The sequence below is a fragment of the Cavia porcellus genome, unplaced genomic scaffold (assembly GCF_034190915.1).
Source record: "Cavia porcellus strain 051 isolate PalLab524CR breed Dunkin Hartley unplaced genomic scaffold, mCavPor4.1 scaffold_14, whole genome shotgun sequence".
Classification (NCBI taxonomy): Eukaryota; Metazoa; Chordata; class Mammalia; order Rodentia; family Caviidae; genus Cavia; species Cavia porcellus.
The window spans coordinates 66,191,496-66,213,856 of record NW_026947497.1 but is presented as its reverse complement, the minus strand read 5'-3'; the positions used below and the strand labels follow the sequence as shown (position 1 = coordinate 66,213,856).

The window sequence follows — 22,361 nt, the reverse complement described above, 5'->3', positions numbered from 1 at the left end:
CTAGTATGAACTTAAGGGAACGGTAACCGCAGGGAACGGTAACCGCAAAGTGTAACTTACTGAACTACTGAAGTAGGTTAAATTTAACAATCAAAAAGAATTTAATCATCAAATGAAACACTTCATGACACAGAGAGAGCCAACAGCCAGAACAAGGTGTCAAAGAGACAGAAGAATAACAGGTTCTCAGCACAGTTAAGAGGCAAGGGTTGCAAAACTGCAAATGCAGGCAGACGGCTCCAGGCATCTGATACCAGTGTCTCACTCCAGCTCAGGCCACAAGCAAACAGCCTTGGGCTTCTTTTGTGTGGCTAAATCTGCCCTACCAAGAATCTAACCTGGGCTGAGGATGTAGTTCAGTAGTGGAGCGCTTGTGTAGTACATGTGAGGCCCTGGATCCAAGCTGTGGCATCAAATACAAAAACAAAAACTCACCATCATGATTATCTAACCTGAGGCTGGGGGAGGTGAGGCCCTGAAGTCAATCCCCAAACCCCGAAGAAAAAAGAATCTAATCCATTCCATCTGATTCCATCCCTTCTTCTCTTACGCACACTGATTAAAGTCAGAACACTCAACCCTATTCTACTTTATACCAGTTCTGTCCTTTGCCACCCCAGGTCAACCCAAACCTTGCTACATAGCCTGCAACTATTACAGGTAATTAGGTTCTCAAACTTAATCCCAATCCATCCTCCGTGCCCTCAAAACCCTCAGAAAAGCTGGGAGCCCATAAAAAATCATCCCAACCCCCACTGCACCTCCTATCCCCTCCCACCACCTCTGGGAAGGTGAAAACACCTTCCCTCCTGCCTGCTGAGCCCGTTCCATTTTCCATCCACCTCCCTAAATACGATTTCTAATGTCTCCTGTGAAGACCTGAAAATGATGGGGAAGGAAACTCCACAGGTATCCCAGCAGGAGGACCTGCTCTGGAAGCAGAGCCAGGATGTAAGAGACAACTGCTGACTGCAGAGCTTCTTTCTGAGTTATTTAACCTTGCCTTTCTCAGGGGAAGAATCCCAAATACTTCCCCAGAGAACTCAAACGTCAGGCAGAAGAGCCAGCTCACACTCACACTAGGGAGTCCTTGTGACCACTGTTTCCTTGTTTCTTTTCCCTCTTTCTAAGTTAGAGACTGCAGTCAGGCTGGAGCATTGTCCTGCGCACTGGTGCTGGGCCGCCAATCTCATTGGTATTGGTGTCCTGTCCACTTCACTGGCCTATGCAGCAGCTCCCCATCTGGTGTCAACAGTGAGAACCACCACCACCACTTGGTCCCTCTACGGTCATCCCGGGAGGGGAAAGCACAGACTACTCCCCCACTTGCTTCCAGGCCTCGGAGCCCGTGTCTGAAAGCTTCCATAAAAACGAACAGTTCCAGTCTATGCGAGTGACTCACTCACATCAACGTGAAAGGACTCCTAAGCGACTGAAAGTGTTGGAAGGACATGGTCAGGGCTAGGTGCCAGTCCAAAGCTCTGCCAAATGGGTGGTACCTTCCAGGCCTGGGGTACTATCCTCAGGAGCTCGAACACGACACTTTCTCCCCAATCAAGAACCATACCAGGGATAAACGTTGAGAAGAGTCACTCAGGAGACCCCAAACTCTGACACCAAAAGGGACAGCCTGTCACACATGATCATCTGGCTGCAGACCAGAAACATACCATACACAAATTAACAAAAATATAATTTTAAAGAAAATGGAAATTTTTAAAGAAAGGGGAGGGAAGCTGTCTGAAAAAGTGAGGTTTTAATTAAAAAATATATATATACACAAAAAGTGACTTCTGATTCATTTTTAGCTCCTGCACTGGATCTCCACGGGCCAAGTCAGTCTCCTCTGATTCCGGGTGGACAGAGCCGCTCCCTTCTCCACAAGGACCACAACGACTTTTGCTTAGGCTTCAGTGTCCATGACCCAAGCAACTCAGCAGCAAAGCCAGTTTCCTGAGAGGTTCAGAAGGCCAGTTTCTTCATCAGCAGATAAACTCTGGAATCCACCTCAAAGCCGTGCAGGTTGTTGGCATCACCCTGCAGCCTCATGAGCAGGCCACCGTAGGACACATAGGCAGAGCTGAAACAGAGCCCCCGCCCAGCATGAGCTCCAGAGCATCCGCCCCGTGTGAAAAAGAAGAGAGGCAGGCACTCTCCAGAGGCTGTCAGTAAGAGCTAAACATTCAGACAACGAGAATGCACACGTGTGTGCAAAAGTGATGTTGCATACTAGCAAAGGTAGAAAACAACTAACCCAACTTACATGACCAGTTAAATGAATTATGATAGATTTACTAGAATGTTATAGTTATTAAAATGTTTGGGAAAAGCTTTACTAATACAGCGAAATATGGTTTATAAATGTTAAGCAAAAACAGAAAACACAGAGCCAGGTGTGGTGGCAGAATCCTGTAATCTAGCACTTGGGAGGCCGAGACAGAAGGATCATTGCAAATTTGAGACCAGCCTGGGCCACAAAAGGAGCCCAAAGCCAACCTTAACTGTATAGCAAAACCCTGTCTCAAAAAGACAAAAGCAAAAAGAAAAACCACGAAAACACTGTAATGAACAAGCTCTCAAAGAAAAAGACAAAAAAATTAGAATGCTGGACATGGAGAACAGGTCTGTAATTCCTGCTACTCCAGAGGCTGAGACAGGAGGATCACAAGCCTGAGGCCAGCTTGAACAACTCAGCAAGACCCGGCCACAAAATAAAAAAAGCTGAGTGCAGCTCAGTGGCAGAGGGCTTACCTAACATATGTGAGGCCCTCAGTTATTTAAAAAAAAAAGACCTAGAATATTCAAAATGTTTATGCAAAAAATTCCCTCTGGGTATGGAATCATAGGTGATTTTTTTTCCTTTTTTTCATTACTTCTCTGCTTTTTAATTTCTTACAAAGAACACATATTGTTTCAATAAAATTTTATAGGAAGAAAAAAATAGTTGAGCAGGGAAACCAAAGAAGCAGAGATTGGGTTACAGAGTAGCAAAACACACTCACACACAAAATAAACAAAAACAAAACAGCTTAGCAGTTTAATCACTTAATGCTGTAAGGATTTCCCAGAAGAATCCACTCTCCTCTGCAATTTACACAGCAAGAAATTATCTGAGATCCTGAACAAGGGCAGGAGGAGCAGCCAGAATTTCAGACTGGGAACTGTCCCCAGAGCGGTCCCTTTTTCATCCCATCTACATCTGAGGTGTTTCAGGAGGACCCAACACTGCAATAGGAGCACGGCCCAAATTTTCAGTACAGGGAGGGACAAAGGTTTCTCACCAGCCTATGGGACTTACAGGCGTGTTGCTGCTTCTGTAGACGTTTCATCCCCCTCAATCTTGTATACTTTCCCATACATTACATACTCAAACTGGTCAGCCCTGTGGAAAAACTGAACAAAGTTATGCTTCATAATAATTAACAGCATTAAGAGGCTCCTTACAAATGGCAACCGAGCCTGACATGCTGACGCAGGCCTGTAATCCCAGCTGCTCAGAAAGCTAAGGCAGGAGGATCATAAGTTCAAGGCAAGCCTGGGAAATTTAGCAAGGCCTTGTCTCAAAATAAAAAAAAAATAAATTTACCACATAAATAAAAACACAGTAACCAGCAAGTAAGTGCCAGCATATAACAACAGGCAACTTAGAAACTCAGGTCCTTATAGCAATCCTGTGAGCTTGGCCACACAGCCTGGCTCACTCATATGGCCACGTCCTCAACCTTCAAAAAGCTGCAATAGGGGGCTGGGGATTTAGCTCAGCGGCATAAGCACCTGCCTTGCAAGCAGGCGGTTGTGAGTTCGATCCCCAGTACCGATAAAAATGAAAAAGACAAAAAAAAAAAATGCAATAAACAAGCATGTTATTGATTCTCTCAATAAATGCCCGGTTGCTTGATTTCTTTCATATTAGCACATGTTTGCAGACCATAATAATGACATTTGGGCCATACATGGCAGTATATGCCTATAATTCCAGCATTTGGGAGGTTGAGGCAGGAGGATTCCTGCGAGTTGAAGGCCAGCCTGGACTAACTACATAATGAAACCCTGTCTCAAAAAGCCAAAAAAATGACATTCATCAAGAGGAATTGGTGCACATAGATAAATTCTTTTTTATTTTCCCTTCCATTTCCCTCCCTCTTACCTCCCTAGTTGTTTGATTTCTTTCTTTTTTTTTTTTTTATCAGTACCAGGGATTGAACTCACGACCACACGCTTGCTTGCAAGGCAGGAGCTTATGCTGCTGAGCTAAATCCCCAGCCCCTAGTTGTCTGATTTCTTAACTGCAATAATTTCCTTAAAGTTATTCAAATTTTACTGATACTATTTATTCCAGGAATTAAATAAAAGTTTTTCTAGGCTTGAGGATGTAGTTCAATTTGGCACAGCACATGGGCAAAGTCCTGGTTTACATCCCAGCACCACAGAAGTAAATTAGTACCCAAAATACATTAACAGCCAGACATGGTAGTAGCACTTGGGGGTCTAAAGCAGGATGATGGTCATGAGTTCAAGACCAGCCTGAACTACACAGCAAGACTTTGCCTCAAAAACAAAATTATAGTAAGAAAAAGTCTTTCTATACCATTTAGCTAGTTAGTCTTGGGGCATACTTCACTCCCTTCTCCACTCCCTTACCTGGAAGGCCTGTCATCTGTGGGGTTGTATTCACCATCATCAAGGGTACCATCTTCATACAAAGTACTTGCTATAACCAATCGGAATTTGTCACCTAAAAATAAAAGCAATGCCCTCAGGGTAAAGAGCTGAAATTTCGAAGAGATTAAAAAAAATTTTTTTTAAGTTTTTTTAAATCTGTATTCAATACTTACCCAAGTCTACAGGGTAAATCTGAATGTTTACATCTAAGATGAGGTCCATCTTGAAAGATTCACTCTCACAATGCAGTCGAGACACTGGAGAGAAGTACGAACAGAACAACAGGCATAACACCAGGTTCAGGGCAGTTTGGGGATTAAGTACAATAAAATTTTGTTGCTGCTGATGTCCTTTTAAGCCAGGTTTCCCTATGCAATTCAGGCTGGCCTTGAATTCACTTTGCACCCCATCCTGGCCTCGAACAAACAGCAATCTTCTTGCTTCATTCAACCTCCCAAGTGCTGGGATTACAAGCATGTGTCTCCATGTCCAGCACCATTTTTTTTGGGGGGGGGGGTCTTTTTCCTTTTTATTGGTACTGTGAATCGAACTCAGGACTGCCTGCTTGCAAAGCAGGCGCTTATGCCACTGAGCTAAATCCCCAGCCCCCAGCACCATTTTTTATAATACGCACTACGGTGAAGGGATTATCCGAATGCTGAAGAACTGATGTCTGAGCAAGGAACTGAGGCACATGCCTACAATCCCAGCACTCAGGATGCTGTGACAGGATTAGGATTTTGGTGAGTTCAAGACCAGCCCAGGCTACATAATGAATTCAATGCTAGCCTGTACTATACAGTGAAACCATATCTCAGAAAACAAAGTAACAATGAAAAAGAACCTATGTCTGTATTGAAAAACATGTCTCCAGGGGGCTGGGGATTTAGCTCAGCGGCCTAAGCACCTGCCTTGCAAGCAGGTGGTCCTGAATTCGATTACCTATAAAAATGAAAAAGACAAAAAAAAAAAAAAAGAAAAAAAGAAAAACATGTCTCCAGGCAAAGAAAGTGACACCAAAGAAAAACAATTATCAATCAATGGCACAATAAAGTTGTATGAAGTGCAATGTTTAAAAACATTACAGTAAAAGACACATTGCCATTAATCTCCCCAAAATACTCCCCTCTCTCCAAACACTTAGCTCATTGTTCTTGAAACTTTCTAAAGCACTTCTGAAGTCCTCTTTTGTGTTTTTAGTTGCTCTACTCTGGCTGTCTCTCGATTTCCTAAACTGATTCAAAACGTTTACCTTTCACGGTCATTTTAACTTTGGGGAAGAGCCAGATGTCCCACAGGGCCAGATCCGGCGGATTGAGGGCACACTGTGTTTTCACCAGCCTGCCTTTTGGCTGGATGGCACCAGTAGCTACTGCATTCATCACACCTCACAGACACCCGACACACAGGACTATCAAGACTGCTTCAGAAAGTGGCAAGCACATCGGGATAAGTGTGTTCAGAGAGAGCACTTTGAGGGAGATTAATGGAGATGTGTCTTTTATTGTAATAAAGTTTTTGATCCACTTGGTACTTTTCTATAACCCCTTGTACATCAACCAGTTAGCTCTAACTCAGAGCGGACTTCACACGGAGTTTAAAGATTATGGGGATGATACAAGCATACAGGCTAGAAAATCAAGTAACTGTGTCTGTTTTTCTCTTTAGGGCCTGGCGCATGTTAGGCAAGCGCTCTACACCACTGAGCTACAACCCTAGACCCGCTGTGTGTGGGGGGTGGGGAGGTGGTATTTAACCTCTTCGGAGCAAAACTAGGAAGACACTACCCACCTCACAGGAACCCCTGAAAGAAATCAATGTGGCAAAGTGTGTAAATCGCGCACAGTGCCGCACCTAACACAGAGCGGGTAGCGATTACAAGAGGCTCCGGAGTTTGGCGGCACCACGACTAAAGTCCGCCCAGACATCAGTTCGGAGTCCCAGTTTTCTAGTCCTGAGGATGTCTGCAGAGAAGGTCGCCCTGCCACGTGAGCGGGGGGCCAGGTGGCCCAAGGACGTGCCCTAACTCCTCGCTTACCTCGGTCGAACTTCTTGCCTTCTGGGTCAATGTCCTTCACATCGAAGATATCCTCAAACAGGATGCCCGCCATAGTGAAGGGGCCGCAAAAGGAGCAGCAGCAGCGCCAGGCTCCGAGCCCGGCGCGGAGAAAGCGGGAGAAATAATCGCCGAAGAACTGCAGCGAGGTAGCAGGACGGCGCACGCGCACCGAGGGCCAGTAGCGCAGCCACTTCCGTCGCCGCCTCCCTCTCCGGACATCTTCACTTCCGCCCCTACAGACCCTGTCGGAGAAGCCGGCGCTTTGTGGGCGGGTCTCACGTCCTGAAGACTCCGCCCAGGGCGGGGATAGCGCAGGCCCCACCCGCTGCGGAGGTGGTGCTAGTTGTCGCGCTCCTCTCCAGAGCTCTGCTGCGCCCTCTTCAGAGTCCAAGTCCCAAAGACTGGAATACGTGGGGGCCTAACCCGGCTGGGACCTTGATCCTTGGCCCACAGCAGCCCGGCCTAGCCCTACCTTGCCTGCCTGCGTGCCCGCCTAGGGCACAGTCCGCGCTAGGGGCGGGTGAAACAGAACTCCGCCCCCGACCGCTGACCCGCAGGGCCTGATGCTCAGACCCTCTAGCTGGCAGCAAGGCACCCCGGGCCGGGCAGGGTTGGCCTCCTCCTGCTGGACGTCACCGGAGCCGGGTCGGTCGGGTTTGGGAATTTGCTATGATGTCACTATAGGGAAGAGAGAAACCTACACTTTCCCTTCGACTTAGTACCGCTCTATCCTTCTGGCACTGATCTCCGTGTCGAGGTGCCAGCAACTCTCAAACACTGCACCCCTTCTCGCCACTGCCCCCTCCCTAGACATCGCTTCTATGCCCCACACTGCTCCCCTGATCCCTGGGCACTGGCGTTCAACCCTGCCCACTCCGCCCTCCAAGGACTCCGAGAACGAACGCGAAGACCCCGCAGGCCATTGTCTTACAGCGACGAGCCTTCAGCAGCTCGTCAGCAGCTCGGCGAGTTTCGGCTCGGGCCTGGCCAGGGAGGAGCGACCTCTGCCCCTCACGCCCGCCTCCCAGGAGTGGCATCCTGGCACATATGACTCCCTGGCCTCGGGCCTCGCCTCTTCCCATCTCCTCCCTGGCAGCCTCAGGTGCACTTGCACCTCTCCCCAAGAGTGAAGGGAAAGCATGGGGAGACGGCCTACAACTCCCCTCTGCGACGCCCCCCAACTTTGCTTCCTCCCCTGCTCCGGAAAGAGGAGCCTTCCTTGGCCGATCGGACCCTGCCGAGGGGCAGACGGGGCTGCTCCTGACAGGTCCGGGCGGAAAAGCCTGAGGTACACAGTCCTGCACGCCATACCCCTTAGCCCCACCAAGCCCCGCATCTCTGGTCTTGATCGCCCAGCACAGGGCGCCGCGGGCCCGGCCCCTCCACGTGCCGGCTGACCCGCCCTCGCCCTCGCCGGCCCGGTGCAAGGCAGTCTGAGGTCTCCCCGGGGAGGGGCGAGAGCTCGGGCACCCCGGGCGCCCCCTGCCGCCTCCCCGAGCGCAGGAAGCGGCCCTGGCGCAGACCCTCGCAAGGCTGGGCCGGCCCCTCCGGATGGGCCGGCAGGCGGAGCCGCACGGAGGGCACCGCCCTCGGCCCGCCCGCCAGGGAGGGGACGCGCGCGGGAGGCTGCGCTGCGGCGCCCGCCGGGACCCGCCGCACTCTGCACTCGGCCGCCCGGGCTGCGGGGACCCGACGGGCACGGACGTGGGGTCTAGGGGCCGGGAGCTGAGTCCCGGCCGGGGCCGGAGTCAGAGCCGGAGCCGGAGCCGGCGCAGCGCAGGGAGGCGCGAGGGCAGTGCGCGGAGATGGCGGCCTCGGCAGCGGCGGCGGGAGAAGGCATGGAGCCGCGGGCGCTGCAGTACGAGCAGACCCTGGTAAGCCCAGCCAAGCCGAGCCCCGAGATGTGCACCGGGCCCTGCAGCTCTGGTTCATCCCAGGAAGCGAGGTGACTGGGGGCCTCCCCATCAGGCTGGGGCAGCTGAGCCTCAGGAGTCTGACAGGCTGCAGCACCAAAGGGTTGAAAAGCCGCTTGCTGGTTTCCAGCTGAAGCTCGGGGGCTGCGAAGGACAGTGACACCAGGTGTCTGTCGCCCCTTCGCTTCCCTTCAGCCCCTCCCTGCACGCACGTTTTTTCACTCCTCCGACCGCCTGAGCTCAAGCCTCAGCACCCTGCTCCCCTTCCCCAGCGCCATTCACACCCATGAACTTTCTGCACACTCCTGTCTCCACATCCGCGACGGTCCCTGTGATCCGGCCACGTCCACAGCTCGTGCTAGACACAGAATCAGGAGCTGGTAGACAACGAACAGACCCAAACCCAGCCCCAGCGCCAGCCCCTGCCTCGGTCAAGCTCCTGGGCTAAGACGCAGGCCACAGGAGCAACAGGAGCTATTTAGGGAGGATGGTGGAAGCCTAAATGGGTGTGGGATTGGGACCTTTGTCCACGCAGCTCTGAGTATGCAGCTCCCACCCACCCCAGGCTGTCCCTTGACCCATCAGAAGCAGGGGTCTTGGGCTCAGAGCTGACTCATGGCCATGCTGTTACTTAATATTTGAGAAGCTATTTGATCCTTCTCATGTCACTGAGGTGGGGGACCCAGGGCCTCAGAAAAGCAATGGTCCCTCTGACTCCTTTTTATCAGCTTGGCTGGAATTTGCCCAGGAAGGTGGCAGGGAGGGAACCTCTCCAGAAGAGGGCCTAGGCCATAATCTAATAGGGGAGGTGCCCAAGTGCCCAATTCCAAAAGTGACTGGAGAAGCAGGGTGACTGAGAGAGGTGACAGCCTCCATCTCCTTCCCTCAGAGTCTCCAGATGAGCTCTTGGGGTCAGGCCCTCTCCCGGGGTCCTCTGCGCCAGCCTCTCCCCCTCCTCCTACTCCTCCTCTCTGCCCTTTGTCTTTCTGTCACCTCCTGTCCTATACTGTGTCTGTATACTCCTCTTTCCCTCCCTGCTGCTTCTCTTCTCATCTTTCCCTCCCCTCTTTGCTCTTTTCCTCTCTACTCTCTAGTTCCTCTCTGTTTGTCTCTCTCCTATCTCTCACTCTCTCTGTGTCTCTATCTGTCCCTCCCTCTCCCCCTCCCAGCCCAGCCCCAACAGGGGCCCTTTTGTGTCCTGAAGCTCTGCGGGTGGCAGCCGGAATCTACTCCTCCCCACCCCCCAACACACGCCCAGCTTGGCAGGTCTGGCCACAGCTCCTCGCCTCTGCCTCTGTCCCATCACCCCAGCATCAGTCACAGCCTTGCCATCCCACAGCCTCTGGTGGCCCCCAGTCTGCCGCTGGACTCCAGAGTGGCTGCCACCTTTCCACTCGCAGCAGCCCGTTGGCAGGCTGGGGTGGGGGTGGAAATGAGGACAAGGGGATTAGGGTGGGTGGGAGGGGTACAGCTGAGTTGGTCACAGGCCAGAGGCCCAGCAGGAACGTGATAAGGATTGGGGCCGTGCCTGCTCCTAGGCCCAGCTTAGCTGCCCTCAGCTCCGCCAGGCTCTTATTGTGCCCATATGCCCTTGACCATCCCTTATTCTCTGACCTTCCCTCCCACTTTCAGACAGTGGCTTACGTTTTTCTATCTTTCCCTGCCTCTGGGGTTTTCCCTCCTGTTCCTCACACGCAGGCCTGGGAGAAGAGGACTGATTATTCTGCCACCCCTAGAGCTGTGTCCCCATACCTCGACTGTCCCCATCACTCTGGCCAGGACAGCGCCCACAGTCTGCAATGTGCATTGTTCCCATACTGCAAGCCAGAGTGGGAACCGTGGGTTCCAGAGGGGCACACAAATTGGGGGAAGAGAGAAGCGGACTCAAGACCCCTGAAGCCCTCTGCCTCCCCACTCAGACCCCCACATACACACACACTAATGACACACACACTCTGTCCTTTGCTCCAGATGTATGGCCGTTACACTCAGGAACTCGGGGCTTTTGCCAAAGAGGAAGCTGCTCGGATTCGCCTGGGAGGGCCTGAGCCCTGGAAGGGGCCTCCTTCCCCCCGGGTACCCCCAGAGCTCCTGGAATATGGACAGAGTCGTTGCGCTCCGTGCTGCAGTAAGACCTGGGCTGGGAAAGGGAACCAGGCTGCAGTGATGTACTGGGGGATGGGGGGACCTAATCTGGGTAGGCGCCCTTGGGTGCCAGCCTCCTCGTTGGTCTTCCCCACTCCCAGTCTGTTCTGTGCGCTGCCACAAATTCCTAGTGTCCAGAGTTGGTGAAGATTGGATCTTCCTGGTCCTTCTGGGGCTCCTTATGGCGTTGGTCAGCTGGGCCATGGACTATGCCATTGCTGTCTGCCTGCAGGGTGAGGGCGAGCGCTACCTGGGGACGGGCTAGGGATGACTGACTTGTTTCCTCCCTGCCTCAGTCACTGAGGTGCCTCCACCACCTAGCCACTGACCCCTCTTCCTAGCCAGTCTGACTGCCCATCCTTGGACACGATCACTACCGCTCCCAAAGGCCACATGGTCTTGCTTCCCTTCTCCCACCCACCCTGTTACCCACAGTGGACACTGCCCCATGAGTGCCCTCTAGGGCCCCTTCACTTCCATTTGCCTAGGCCGCGGGCAGTGTTCCCTGGAACCACTCGACGTAATGGGCTGCCCACAGCATCGAGGGCCCAGCACCCTGTCCTCTTCCCACAGCTCAGCAGTGGATGTCTCAGGGCTTGAACACCAATATCTTACTCCAGTACCTGGCCTGGGTCACCTACCCTGTGGTCCTTATCACTTTCTCAGCTGGATTCACACAGATCCTGGCCCCTCAGGCTGTGGGTATGCTAGGAGCCAGGGGAGGGCAGCGGCCAGGCCTCCGGCGCTGAGTCTGTCCAGTGACTCTCCTGGCCATTTCCCCCCACCCCACCTCCAGGGTCTGGCATCCCCGAAATGAAGACCATCTTGCGGGGAGTGGTGCTAAAAGAATACCTCACCCTCAAGACCTTTGTGGCTAAGGTCATCGGGTTGACCTGTGCCCTGGGCAGCGGTATGCCCCTGGGCAAAGAGGTAAACTGGAGGCCTGTGGGGGAGTGAGGGGGCTGCTCCTAATGAGAACAGCCAGGCCAGGGTCAAGGCCAGCCCCTGCCCTGCTCACTGGCAGCCCCACTCCACCCCCCAGGGCCCTTTTGTGCATATTGCAAGCATGTGTGCCTCCCTCCTGAGCAAGTTCCTCTCCCTCTTTGGGGGGATCTATGAGGTAAGAGGAGCCCTGGGGGAGGGGAGAGGAGGGGAAGCCCGGTCCCTTGAACCCAGGCCATTGCCCCTCTGCCACCGCACTTTGCCAGAATGAATCTCGGAACACAGAGATGCTGGCCGCCGCCTGCGCTGTAGGAGTGGGCTGCTGCTTCGCGGCGCCCATCGGAGGTAGGCAGGGCTCTCAGTGGGCGCAGCTCCTGGCCCTGGGCCCTGTCCTTGGCCTCCCTGTCCCCCTCCCCTCCCCCTGCCCCCTCCCTCCCCCACCCCTGCCCCTCCCTCTTCTGTGTCGTAGTGAGCCCCCGCCACGGAGACTCAGGCTGTGGTACTTTCCCCGGCCCCTCACAGGAGTCCTGTTCAGCATTGAGGTCACCTCCACTTTCTTCGCTGTGCGGAACTACTGGCGGGGCTTTTTCGCAGCCACTTTCAGTGCCTTCATATTCCGGGTCCTGGCGGTCTGGAACCGGGACGAAGGTGGGAGGCACCTGGGAGACGAGGGCACCTGAAATGGCCAGGCCACGTCGGGGACCTGCGAGGCTGAACCTACCTCCCTGCTGCCCTTCCCTGCAGAAACCATCACTGCTCTTTTCAAAACCCGCTTCCGGCTGGACTTCCCCTTTGACCTCCAGGAGCTGCCAGCCTTCGCTGTCATTGGGTGAGGAGCTGCAGATGTGGGGGCACGGGACACCCCACTTCCCCGTGAGAAGACCCACCCCTTTCTACCCTCCAGCTTCTTCCCTCTCCAGTATTGCTAGTGGCTTCGGGGGAGCCCTGTTTGTCTACCTGAACCGGAAGATTGTGCAGGTGATGCGGAAGCAGAAAACCATCAATCGCTTCCTCATGAGGAAGTGAGTTGGCCACAGTCTGCTCCAGGGTGCTCAGGGTTATCTGAGGGCCACCGTGGGTGGAGGAACACTGAGGAGTGAGATAATGGGCTGGTCAGAGAAGGGTACTTCCCAGGCTTGGGGAATGAGACCTGTAATCCAAGCTTGCTGGGAGGCTGAGGCTGGAGAATCACAAGTTTGAACCCAACTTGGGCGATTTAGTACAGAAATTCTGTCTCAAAATAAAAACTTTAAGAAACAGTTAGGCATATAGCTCAGTGTAAAAGCTCTAAATTCAATCCCAGTACCAGGAAACAAAAACAAGTACTCCACCGAGAAATCAGCTAGTGGTGTTTATGTGAATTATCTGAAGTTGGCACTTTTGCATTTTTAGTCGCTGGCAGAGGGCATTTGGGATCAAAGACTGAGGCTTTTTTTTAGGTCCTCTGTCCTGGCCCAGATAGCAGTGCTCCCTGGAAAATGTGTGAGCCTCAGTTTACCTCCTGGGATCCATAAGAATGGAGGAGACTTTTTTTTTTTTTTTTTTTTGGTATTGGGGATTGAACTCATGACCTTGCGTTTGCCAAGCAGGCACTTGTGCCTCTGGGCTAAACCCCCGGACATGGAGGAGACTTTTAATGTCTGGAACATAGCTGTGAGTTGTAACCCATAAGACCAGGAGTAGGAAGGCCTGAGAAGTGACTGCCACTAGACGTGATGTCCAGGGAGGGGAAAGCTAACGGAGCCTGCCCCTGTGGCTCTGCAGTAACTTTATAAATGACCCCAGCTTCCTCTGAGGCACCAGAGAGGAAGAGAGCGACGTCTCCACCCTAAACTGTGTCCTCCCAGCTAAGGCTTTTTTGGGTGGAGGTTGGAATGACAGCTCACAGGTGTCCAGGTGTCCAGGACAGCGTTGGGGATGATAGAGTGTCTCCTACTACTGCTGCCTACTTACGGCTCCAAGAAGTGACAGACAGGCCTTGGGGTCAGGTTCTCCACCTCTGCTAATACCCCGAGGGTCCACTATCACTCTTGGGCCCCTCATGTTGGAGCAGCAAAGGTGACCTCAGCTCTGTTGCGCTCTGAGGTGCGGAGGGCACCACTTGTGCCTGACGCTGTGAAACCCCATCTCCAGACGCCTGCTCTTCCCGGCGCTGGTGACCCTGCTGATCTCCACTCTGACCTTCCCCCCTGGCTTCGGACAGTTCATGGCAGGCCAGGTAACCCCAGGCACAGCAGAAACGCAACCTTTCCCTTCCCGTGCACTCCCCCTCAAGCCACGCATGCAGTGTGATTGTGGGGTCTCATTCCAGCATCCTTTGTGCCCCCACCTGAAGCACTTGTTCACCCTTAGCTCTCACAGAAAGAGACACTGGTTACCCTGTTTGACAACCGGACATGGGTCCACCAGGGTCTGGTGGAGGAACAAGAACCACCCAGCACCTCACAAGCCTGGAACCCGCCGCGTGCCAACGTCTTCCTCACATTGGTCATCTTCATCCTCATGAAGGTGGGGGGCTGCTTCCCTTTGTGTACTTCATTAATGATCCTCAGGCCGCTAGGTGCTGCTATGCAGTCACCTTGCTATGGATTCATTCTCCCAAGCCTCCCAGCAGCTGAGAGAAAAGCACCCTTATCTCAGTGTTAGGAAAGGGTCAGAAGCCCCCCCCCCAGGTTAAGTCATGGAGCTAGACAGCTATCGAGTAAGGAGCTGAACCCAAAGTTGACTGCTTTCAGAGTCCTTCATCTCCCAGAGTCCTACCCCTGTGGGGATGCAGGGACTGCTGGGTAAAACACAGCCCACAAGCAAGGTAGGCGCCCCCGTGGGAAGCTTGTTTGAGTCACCTCCTGCCTACAGTTCTGGATGTCTGCCCTGGCTACCACCATCCCGGTGCCCTGTGGGGCCTTCATGCCTGTCTTTGTCATTGGTGAGTTTTTGCTCGTCCTCCCCATCTACGTCCATCATTCTCTGACCCTCAGGCCACCTCCCCACCACCCTCTCTCTGCCCAGGAGTGGGTTTTTGGTCAAGCCCTAGCCCAGACCCCCACCCCGCAGAGCTGCCCCTGCGCTGAATAACCCACCAGCCCCTCCCCCACCCTCTGACCCTCTCTCTTCCTAGTGCCCCCGCCCTCCCCCTCCACTACCTCTTTCTCTTCCCACCCCCCCACCCTGAAGGAGCAGCATTTGGGCGCCTGGTGGGCGAAAGCATGGCCGCCTGGTTCCCAGATGGGATTCACACGGATGGTAGTACTTATCGGATTGTGCCTGGGGGCTATGCAGTGGTTGGTGAGTACCCTGGGTCTGCATGGATTTGTTTTGTGATCTCACATCTGCTAGGCAAGCACCTACACCTCCAGCAGCGCCCTCAGCCTGCGTGTACCCAGCGAGGCCCCTAGACTGGGCTACTGACACTAAGCCTCTGGTGCCCCCTGCTGGCAGACCCTGCTCCTAAGGACCATTTGGGGCAGTCCTAAGGAACCCCCACAGGCCCTGCCTCCCCTCCGGGCTGAAGGGTCTTGGGGAGACTGAGAGGAGCTGTTGCCAGGGGCGGCCGCACTGGCCGGAGCAGTGACACACACCGTATCCACGGCCGTGATTGTGTTCGAGCTCACCGGCCAGATCGCCCACATCCTGCCTGTCATGATCGCAGTCATCCTGGCCAACGCCGTCGCCCAGAGCCTGCAGCCCTCACTCTACGACAGCATCATCCGGATCAAGAAACTGCCCTACCTGCCTGAGCTGGGCTGGGGCCGCCACCAGTACGGGCTGGGGGTCGGGGGGTGTGGGAGGGCGCAAAAGGCCTCGGGGGACACCCAGCCTCTCCTACACCACTCCAGCAAGGTTCTGAGCGAGGGAAGCTGGGAGACTGGCTGCCATGCCCTCTCTGGTCAGATGTCCTCCCCCAGGGGTGCTGTAGCTGGCCTGACTGATTGGAAAAAAGGGTGGGGAGCACTTGTGAGCCCTTGGCCTTTAGTCCCTGTTCCCTGAGGTTCTGGAACCTTCCTCTTGGCACTAGCATGGTGGCGCTCTGGGTCACTCTCAGCTGGCCACAGACTGATTGCCCACTCTACCCCCAGGCAGTACCGGGTGCGAGTAGAAGACATCATGGTTCGAGACGTTCCCTATGTAGCCCTCAACTGCACCTTCCGGGACCTGCGGTTGGCACTGCACAGGACCAAGGGCCGGATGCTGGCTCTAGTGGAGTCCTCTGGTGAGGCCAGCAGGGACCCTTGTTTCTCCAGGTGTCTCCCAGGATCACCTGTGAGAAAGGGGCAACAAACCTAGAATCAGTCTCCCTGGTTCCCCTTAGTCACCTGGGTCCAGGGCCCCACAATGGGTACAGGGGAAGGCCTAGGGTGGGAAGCCTCACCCTCAGCTCCTAAGCCCTTCTACCTGCTGTCTCCAGAGTCCATGATCCTGCTGGGCTCCATTGAGCGCTCACAGGTGGTGACGTTGCTGGGGGCCCAGTTGAGCGCAGCCCGCCGGCGGCAGCACATGCAGGAGCGCAGAAAGGCCCAGATGTCACCACCATCAGATCAGGATGGTCTCCCCAGCCCCGAGAGCTCCGTCCACTTCCAGGTGAGGGGTACAGCCACCCACACTCTGGAAATGTCGTTGTACAGACTGATGGGAAGGCAGTGAACAGGGTGGTCTGGGGCCAAAGCCTCCCCAGCTCCTTCCTGCCTCTGCAGGTGAACACAGAAGACTCGGCCTTCATCCCAGCCCGTGGAGAGACACACAAACCCCTAAAGCCTGCTCTCAAGAGGGGGCCCAGCAATGCCAGCAAGGTTGGGGAGACTTCCACAGGTGAGCTTGTCTCCCCCATCCCAGATAGCTGAGCAAGGCCACTGGAATACATGGGCTAAATTAGTCCATGGCAGCTAGAAGGGGCTGCCCCTCCTGCTCCCCTATCCTCTTCCCCAAAGATGACATTGACATTGCCCCCACCCCATGCTGACACAGGCAGCATGGAGTCAGCAGGCATCGCCCTCAGGAGCCTCTTCTGTGGCAGCCCACCTCCCGAGGCTACTTCTGATGTGAGTGGTTGTGGCTGCTCCTCCTTGGCTTGCTTTTCCCCCAGCTCCATGTGGCCTCCCGCAGAGTCCTGTCCTCCTGTCAATCCTGCAGTGCCCTCTCTCTTCCCCTGCCCTCTGTCCTTCCTCCCAGCCTCTCCTCTCCTTGTAACCTCAACACCTCTTGTCCTTGCTTTGGCCCTGACAAAGTTGGAGAAGCCAGAATCCTGTGAAAAGCGCAAGCTGAAGCGAGTCCGAATCTCCCTGGCGGTATGTGTACCCTCTCTTCCCATAGCTCAGGAGAGCAGGGGTGTAGGCTGGGTAAACATCCCAGAGCCAGAGCCTGAAGGGTGGGCAGAGACGACACCCAACTCCCTCCCTTCTTTTTCCTAGAACGATGCAGACCTGGAAGGCGAGATGAGCCCTGAGGAGGTTAAGTTGCTGCTGGACTCTGGACCTGGTTCCTTCCGGGTGTTTGCAACCACCCTCCAGGCTGATGGGAGGGACTGTGGGGTAGGGGAAAAGCAGACCAGCCCGAGGAGGTGATGGCAGCCTTTGGCACGTTCTCCCTAGCCCTGAGTCTCTTCCCCTCAGATCCTGGAGTGGGAGGAGCAGCAGCTGAATGAACCTGTCAACTTCAGTGACTGTAAGATCGATCCAGCCCCCTTCCAGCTGGTGGAGCGGACCTCCCTGCACAAGGTAGAGTCGGGTTGGGATCTGGGCCCCTCCCGCCCCGCCCACAGTCTGAGTCAGGAGGGGGAGAGAGCAGGCTCTGTGCTGAGATGTTTTTCAGGCAAACTGCTTTGGATGATGGGAGGCCGGGATCTGTGTCCCAAGCCATGTCCTGTTCCGTGGTGGAGCCCGGCATCCTTTTTATTTTTTTGCTAGGCTCAATCTTGCCCCCAGGGAACTGTGGACCAAAGAAGCAACAAAAGCAGGGCTTGAACTGGGTGGAAGCCAGAAGGCCAAGCCAGGGTCAGAGCTAGGCAGGAGGCCTAGCCAGGCCTAGCCAGAGCTGGACCAGGCTGATACACCCACACTGAAAAAAAGGGGGTGAGAATGGGGCAGGATAAGAAAATCTAATAAACAAGCTAACCAACAGCCAAGTAGGGGTGAGGAGACTGCAGAGGAGAGATAAACAAGATGAGAAACCACCCTGTGGGGGGCTAGGAATGTCAGACACCAGAAAGGCTGACTGGATGTGGGCCATAGGAAAACTGGGAAGCATTCAGGAAGATGGCTCAGCAGAAAAGCAAACCGGCTGCAGAAACGGAGAGGAGTGGAGCAGGGAGGGTTGGTAGCAGGTGAGGCAATGTCAGAGGAAAGCAGGGCTTCCAGTGAAGGACAGCTGGCACGATCAGGCACCTAAGCTCAGTGAGGGCAGGGATACACGCAGCAAAGGCAAGGGGTAGTTTACTCCCAACCGGGAAGCAGACCCTGACCTCAAGCACAGCTCTACCACTGAGCCACATCCCCAAACCCTTAGCTAAATTTGCAATGTGCAGACCTCTCTTGAGGACAGGGGATTCAGGGAAGAGAGGACAGTCAGGATCCTCAGTTTGGGTGGCTGTCAGAACAGGAAGGACAGGAGACAGAGGAGAACCACAAAAGCAAACTGCAGTGAGGAATTTGCTAGCCTGGAGATAAGTCCCTCAGATCAAAGTGAGCAGGAAGCCACTGCACACGCCTGTAATCCATGCTTACTGTGGAGGCTGAAGCAGTAGGATCACAAGTTTGAGGCCAAACTTGGCAATTTAGCAAGATCCTGCCTCAAAATACTAGACAAGAGACCAGGCATGCTGGCAATCCGAAGAGTGAGGCAGGAGGATTACTATGAGTCCCAGGCCAGGCAGAGCTACATAGTGAGACCCTGTCTCAAAAAAAAAAAAAAAAAAAAAAAAGAAAGGGCTGGGGTATAGCTCAGTGTTTTCTGAGTTTAATTCTCAGTACCATCAAAGAGAAAAACAAACCAAAGTGCAAAGGAGGTAGGCCAAAGATAGTAAATTAGGCTTTTATCTAAAGTTTTTTGTTGGGCATTTAGCTCAGCAGCATAACCATCTGCCTGACAAGTGTGCGGTTGTGAGTTCGATCCCTGGTACCAAAAAAAAAAGATTTTCTTCCTAAAACTTTTAAAGCCATTGCCACACTGTTTGATCACTTTAATCCTCAGACATCTAAAATGATGATGGTGATACTGAGATTTTTGAGGACTTCCTGTGTGCCAGGCACTGTGCTAATCTCTTTAAATGTCAGTGAAACCTCACAAACACCCTATAAAATATTGTGGTATTCCAGTTTTTAAGAAAAAATGGAAAATCAGAGAGATTAAGCAAGTTTCTTAAGGTCACACAGCCAGGAAGTAGCAGAACTAGGCCAGTGCAAGATGGGCTGACTCAAAAACCTGTAGTCTTAGCCATTTTAGTACATAAGGGGCACCCAGTGAGGGGTCATTCACCCCAATTGGTTTTGCACAGACAGGCCCAGAACCCAGATCTGGCCCTGCTCCCAGGCTTCTTTCAGAAAGCCACATTGTCCCAGTCAGTTCACTGTTCCCAAGTCTAAGAAATTTAGGCCCTGCAATGGGCTCCCTGCTGGCTAATTAAATTACAATGAAAAAGAACAAAGTGGGTATTTGTTACAAACTTAAAAAATCAGAGGAAGAGATGAAGCCTTGAGGAACTGACTCACAAAAGTACAAAGCACTGGAATGATAAGATCATAAAAGATCAAAATTCAAAATGTCCCTGTAGGCCTAAGAGAACAGTAAGTAGTAGCCCAATTAAGTGCAGCAGTTAAGGAGAGAACACAGCTGCCAATCCGTGCAGCCAGGCCCCTCTCCTTGGGACCACCCATGCGGGGCCAGATGGGGCAAACCGAAGTCCTCACTTCACCACCTGAGAGCTAGCTGTGTAACCCGAGCGAATGGCTTAGCTTCTCTGTGCTGCACTCATCCATAAACCAAGGATTGTGTCCCACTGGGTAGTCTGAGGACCAAGAGCTAAGACATGGGAAGCACTTACAGCAGGGCCTGGCCCACGACAAGGGTCCAGTGCGTGTTAGGGATTCCTACTGCTGCCTAGATGGAGCCACCAACAGTGGGGCCTTTATAAAAGATGACATGAAGGGAAAAGCTGAAATGTGGAAACAATGGGTATTTTCAGGAAAAGGCGACCCTGTGAGTCTGGAAGCTAAACCTGAGGCTGAAAAGCCAGGCTGGGGCACCTTGGGAAGGGTCTGGGGCCATCCTAGGGAGCCTGGACGCAGATCAGGTTTAGAATGCACACAAAGAAGAGAAGCAAAAGTGGCCCCAGTCCTGGTGGTGAGGGCAGTGAGGCTGAGTCAGGCTCAGGAAGTCTGCAGATAGGTTGTGCTAACTGCCACAGCCATGGGGCTGCAAACCTAAATGGGACAGCACCTGGCAGAAGCTTACCTAGGTTAGGATATAGGGAAAAGGAAAAATGCAAAGGTCCTGTTTAATAGGCTCCTTGGGAGAAGTGAAGAGGAATTATTTGGCCATAAAATAAGGCAAAACCCAGGTGTGGTAGCACAAGCCTACAATCCCAGCACACAAGAGGCTGAGGCAGGAGGATCACCACAAGATATGGGGCAACCTGGGCTACACAGTGCAAGGCTAGCCTGGACTATGTAAATAGCCCACCAAAACCCTATCTCAAAAAAGAAAGGAAAAAAGCATGGCAGGGTTTGGCAGCACAGCCTTTAATCCCAGCTACTTGGGAGGCTGAGGGAAGTGGATCTCAAGTTTGAATCCAGCCTCGGCAATTAATCGCGAACTTGTCTCAGAAGAAAAAAGGGCTGAGGATGTGGCTCTTGCTGTGTTCAATTCCCACTACTGCCAAAAAAAAAAAAAAAAAAGAAAGAAAAAGTGTTACGTCAACTTAAATGAGCTGTGACTTATCAGAACTCAAGAAGTTGCCTTATTACTGCTCATCTTGATTCACCCATTAAGCCAAGAGGCTTATAAGTAAACTGGATACAGTGAGATAAACTCCAGGCCCAGATTCCTGGAACTGCTGAGTCAGGAGAGCCGTTTTCAAGACATTTGGCCTAAGAAAATCCACTTACGCACAAGGGGAATTGTCGGACCATTTCTGAACCCTTGGCAGTCACATCTGAAAGCTTGCAGGAGGGTTCAAAGCAAGAAAAACAGGAGATGAAAGTAAGCCCTTAAGAAGGGCAATAGAAGAGTGTCAGCTAAGTTCCACTGCCTCAGGGCACAGTTACATTCTGTCATTTTCCTCCCCGCAGTGCAGTCCTCTCCCGTCAACCATCTGTGCCACCCCTTCTGCCCCACCCCCACCCGGTCCTGGGCCCCTGTGGCCTGTGACTTAGAGCTGCCCCTGGAAATCAAGCCCAATGTTTCCTCCTCACCCTGCAGACTCACACCATCTTCTCACTCCTGGGAGTGGACCATGCTTACGTCACCAGTATTGGCAGGCTCATTGGAATCGTTACCCTCAAGGAGGTAAGATGACAGTGGCCACCAAAGCCATTTCCACATCCAGAGAGCTGAGGAAGCTCATGTCCAGTCCTCTTGGACAAGTCCTGGAAAGGAGGCTGGGCAGGGAGCTCCAAATCCAAATTTCTGAGCCTCTCACCTCTTCAGCTCCGGAAGGCTATCGAGGGCTCCGTCACAGCCCAGGGCGTGAAAGTCCGGCCGCCCCTCGCCAGCTTCCGAGACAGTGCCACCAGCAGCAGTGACACGGAGACCACAGAGGTGCATGCACTCTGGGGACCGCACTCCTGCCATGGGCTCCCCAGAGATGGCAGCCCTTCTGACAGTGATGACAAGTGCCAGTGAACCTCTCGATGGCTTTCCTACTGCATTGAGAGAGCAGGAAGCAGCCAGAGGCCAGAGCCCAAGCCCTCCATCCAGACGTGGGTGCTGGCTGCCCCCAGTCTATCCTGCCTGGAGCCCAACCCAGCAGCTCTCCAGGCCCTGGGCAAGACACAGGCAGGGTCAAGTAGCTCCTGTTTCCCCTTTGAGGGGAAAAGAAACAGAACTAAGATGGATTTTATACTGGAACCTCCAATGACCAGATGTATATAGAGATTTACAAAGATTTTTATATTAATTTAATAAAACAAATTCTTAAATAGAACAAAATAAACACCTAATGAGCCACTTGTGTATAGAATGCTTGTGCCCACTGGCTCTCGTGCTTACCTTGGATCCTCTTACCCTCCAAAGCCTACAGGGCTCCTAGTTCTGCAGCCCCTTTACCCTACGCACACCATACAACCCTGGAGCCCCCTGCCCTTGAATACAGAATGTGCCAGTAGCCACCACGGCTTGGTCATTAATACTACAGTAGCCCCAGCCACGAAAGGCACGACCCTCCTTCCCGGGGAGAGGAGAGGCATTCCCTCATGACTGTCAGTGGCACAATCCTGGCCTGGCAGAGGCATCTGCTGACAACTCCCCGGCCGCCAGGTGGCCCCCGCATAGCCCTTTCTAGAACATCAAAGCCATGCCTCGGGAAAAACCCAAGGCCACTGCCCTGTGAACTCCTAGGGTACTTGCACATCCCTGGGGAGCCCAGGAGATGAATTCATCATTCCAGTACCTACTTGAGAAGATCCAACTAAAAGAAAAGACCAGAAACCCTC

General features: G+C 53.2%; 2 protein-coding genes across 9 annotated transcripts; one reads left to right on the top strand and one right to left on the bottom strand.

The window, feature by feature from the left end:
- Nucleotides 1–1,737: 1,737 nt before the first annotated feature.
- Nucleotides 1,738–7,723, bottom strand: Polr2h (RNA polymerase II, I and III subunit H). Of its 2 annotated transcripts, XM_063261172.1 has the most exons (6): nucleotides 7,653–7,723; nucleotides 6,701–6,963; nucleotides 4,836–4,919; nucleotides 4,642–4,735; nucleotides 3,299–3,382; nucleotides 1,738–2,080 (listed from the first exon to the last, which is right to left on the bottom strand). In XM_063261172.1, the coding sequence occupies exons 2-6, from the start codon at nucleotides 6,771–6,773 to the stop codon at nucleotides 1,963–1,965; spliced, it is 453 nt and encodes a 150-aa protein (XP_063117242.1). In that variant the 5' UTR covers nucleotides 6,774–6,963; nucleotides 7,653–7,723; the 3' UTR covers nucleotides 1,738–1,962. The 2 variants fall into 2 exon arrangements, with proteins under 2 accessions (XP_063117242.1, XP_003477112.1); XM_003477064.5 differs by lacking the exon at nucleotides 7,653–7,723 and having other exon boundaries at nucleotides 6,701–6,964.
- A 609-nt stretch (nucleotides 7,724–8,332) lies between these two features.
- On the top strand, nucleotides 8,333–21,876 carry Clcn2 (chloride voltage-gated channel 2). 7 transcript variants are annotated; one of them, XM_063260491.1, is made up of 24 exons: nucleotides 8,333–8,595; nucleotides 10,606–10,762; nucleotides 10,911–11,012; nucleotides 11,353–11,481; nucleotides 11,576–11,709; nucleotides 11,822–11,899; nucleotides 11,988–12,066; nucleotides 12,244–12,369; nucleotides 12,466–12,550; nucleotides 12,642–12,743; nucleotides 13,855–13,939; nucleotides 14,074–14,229; nucleotides 14,578–14,647; nucleotides 14,896–15,006; nucleotides 15,266–15,479; nucleotides 15,798–15,931; nucleotides 16,127–16,299; nucleotides 16,413–16,527; nucleotides 16,684–16,757; nucleotides 16,944–17,003; nucleotides 17,127–17,246; nucleotides 17,328–17,432; nucleotides 21,130–21,216; nucleotides 21,358–21,876. In XM_063260491.1, exons 1-24 carry the CDS (start codon nucleotides 8,527–8,529, stop codon nucleotides 21,550–21,552), a joined length of 2,760 nt encoding a protein of 919 aa, XP_063116561.1. In that variant the 5' UTR covers nucleotides 8,333–8,526; the 3' UTR covers nucleotides 21,553–21,876.
- Nucleotides 21,877–22,361: the final 485 nt, after the last annotated feature.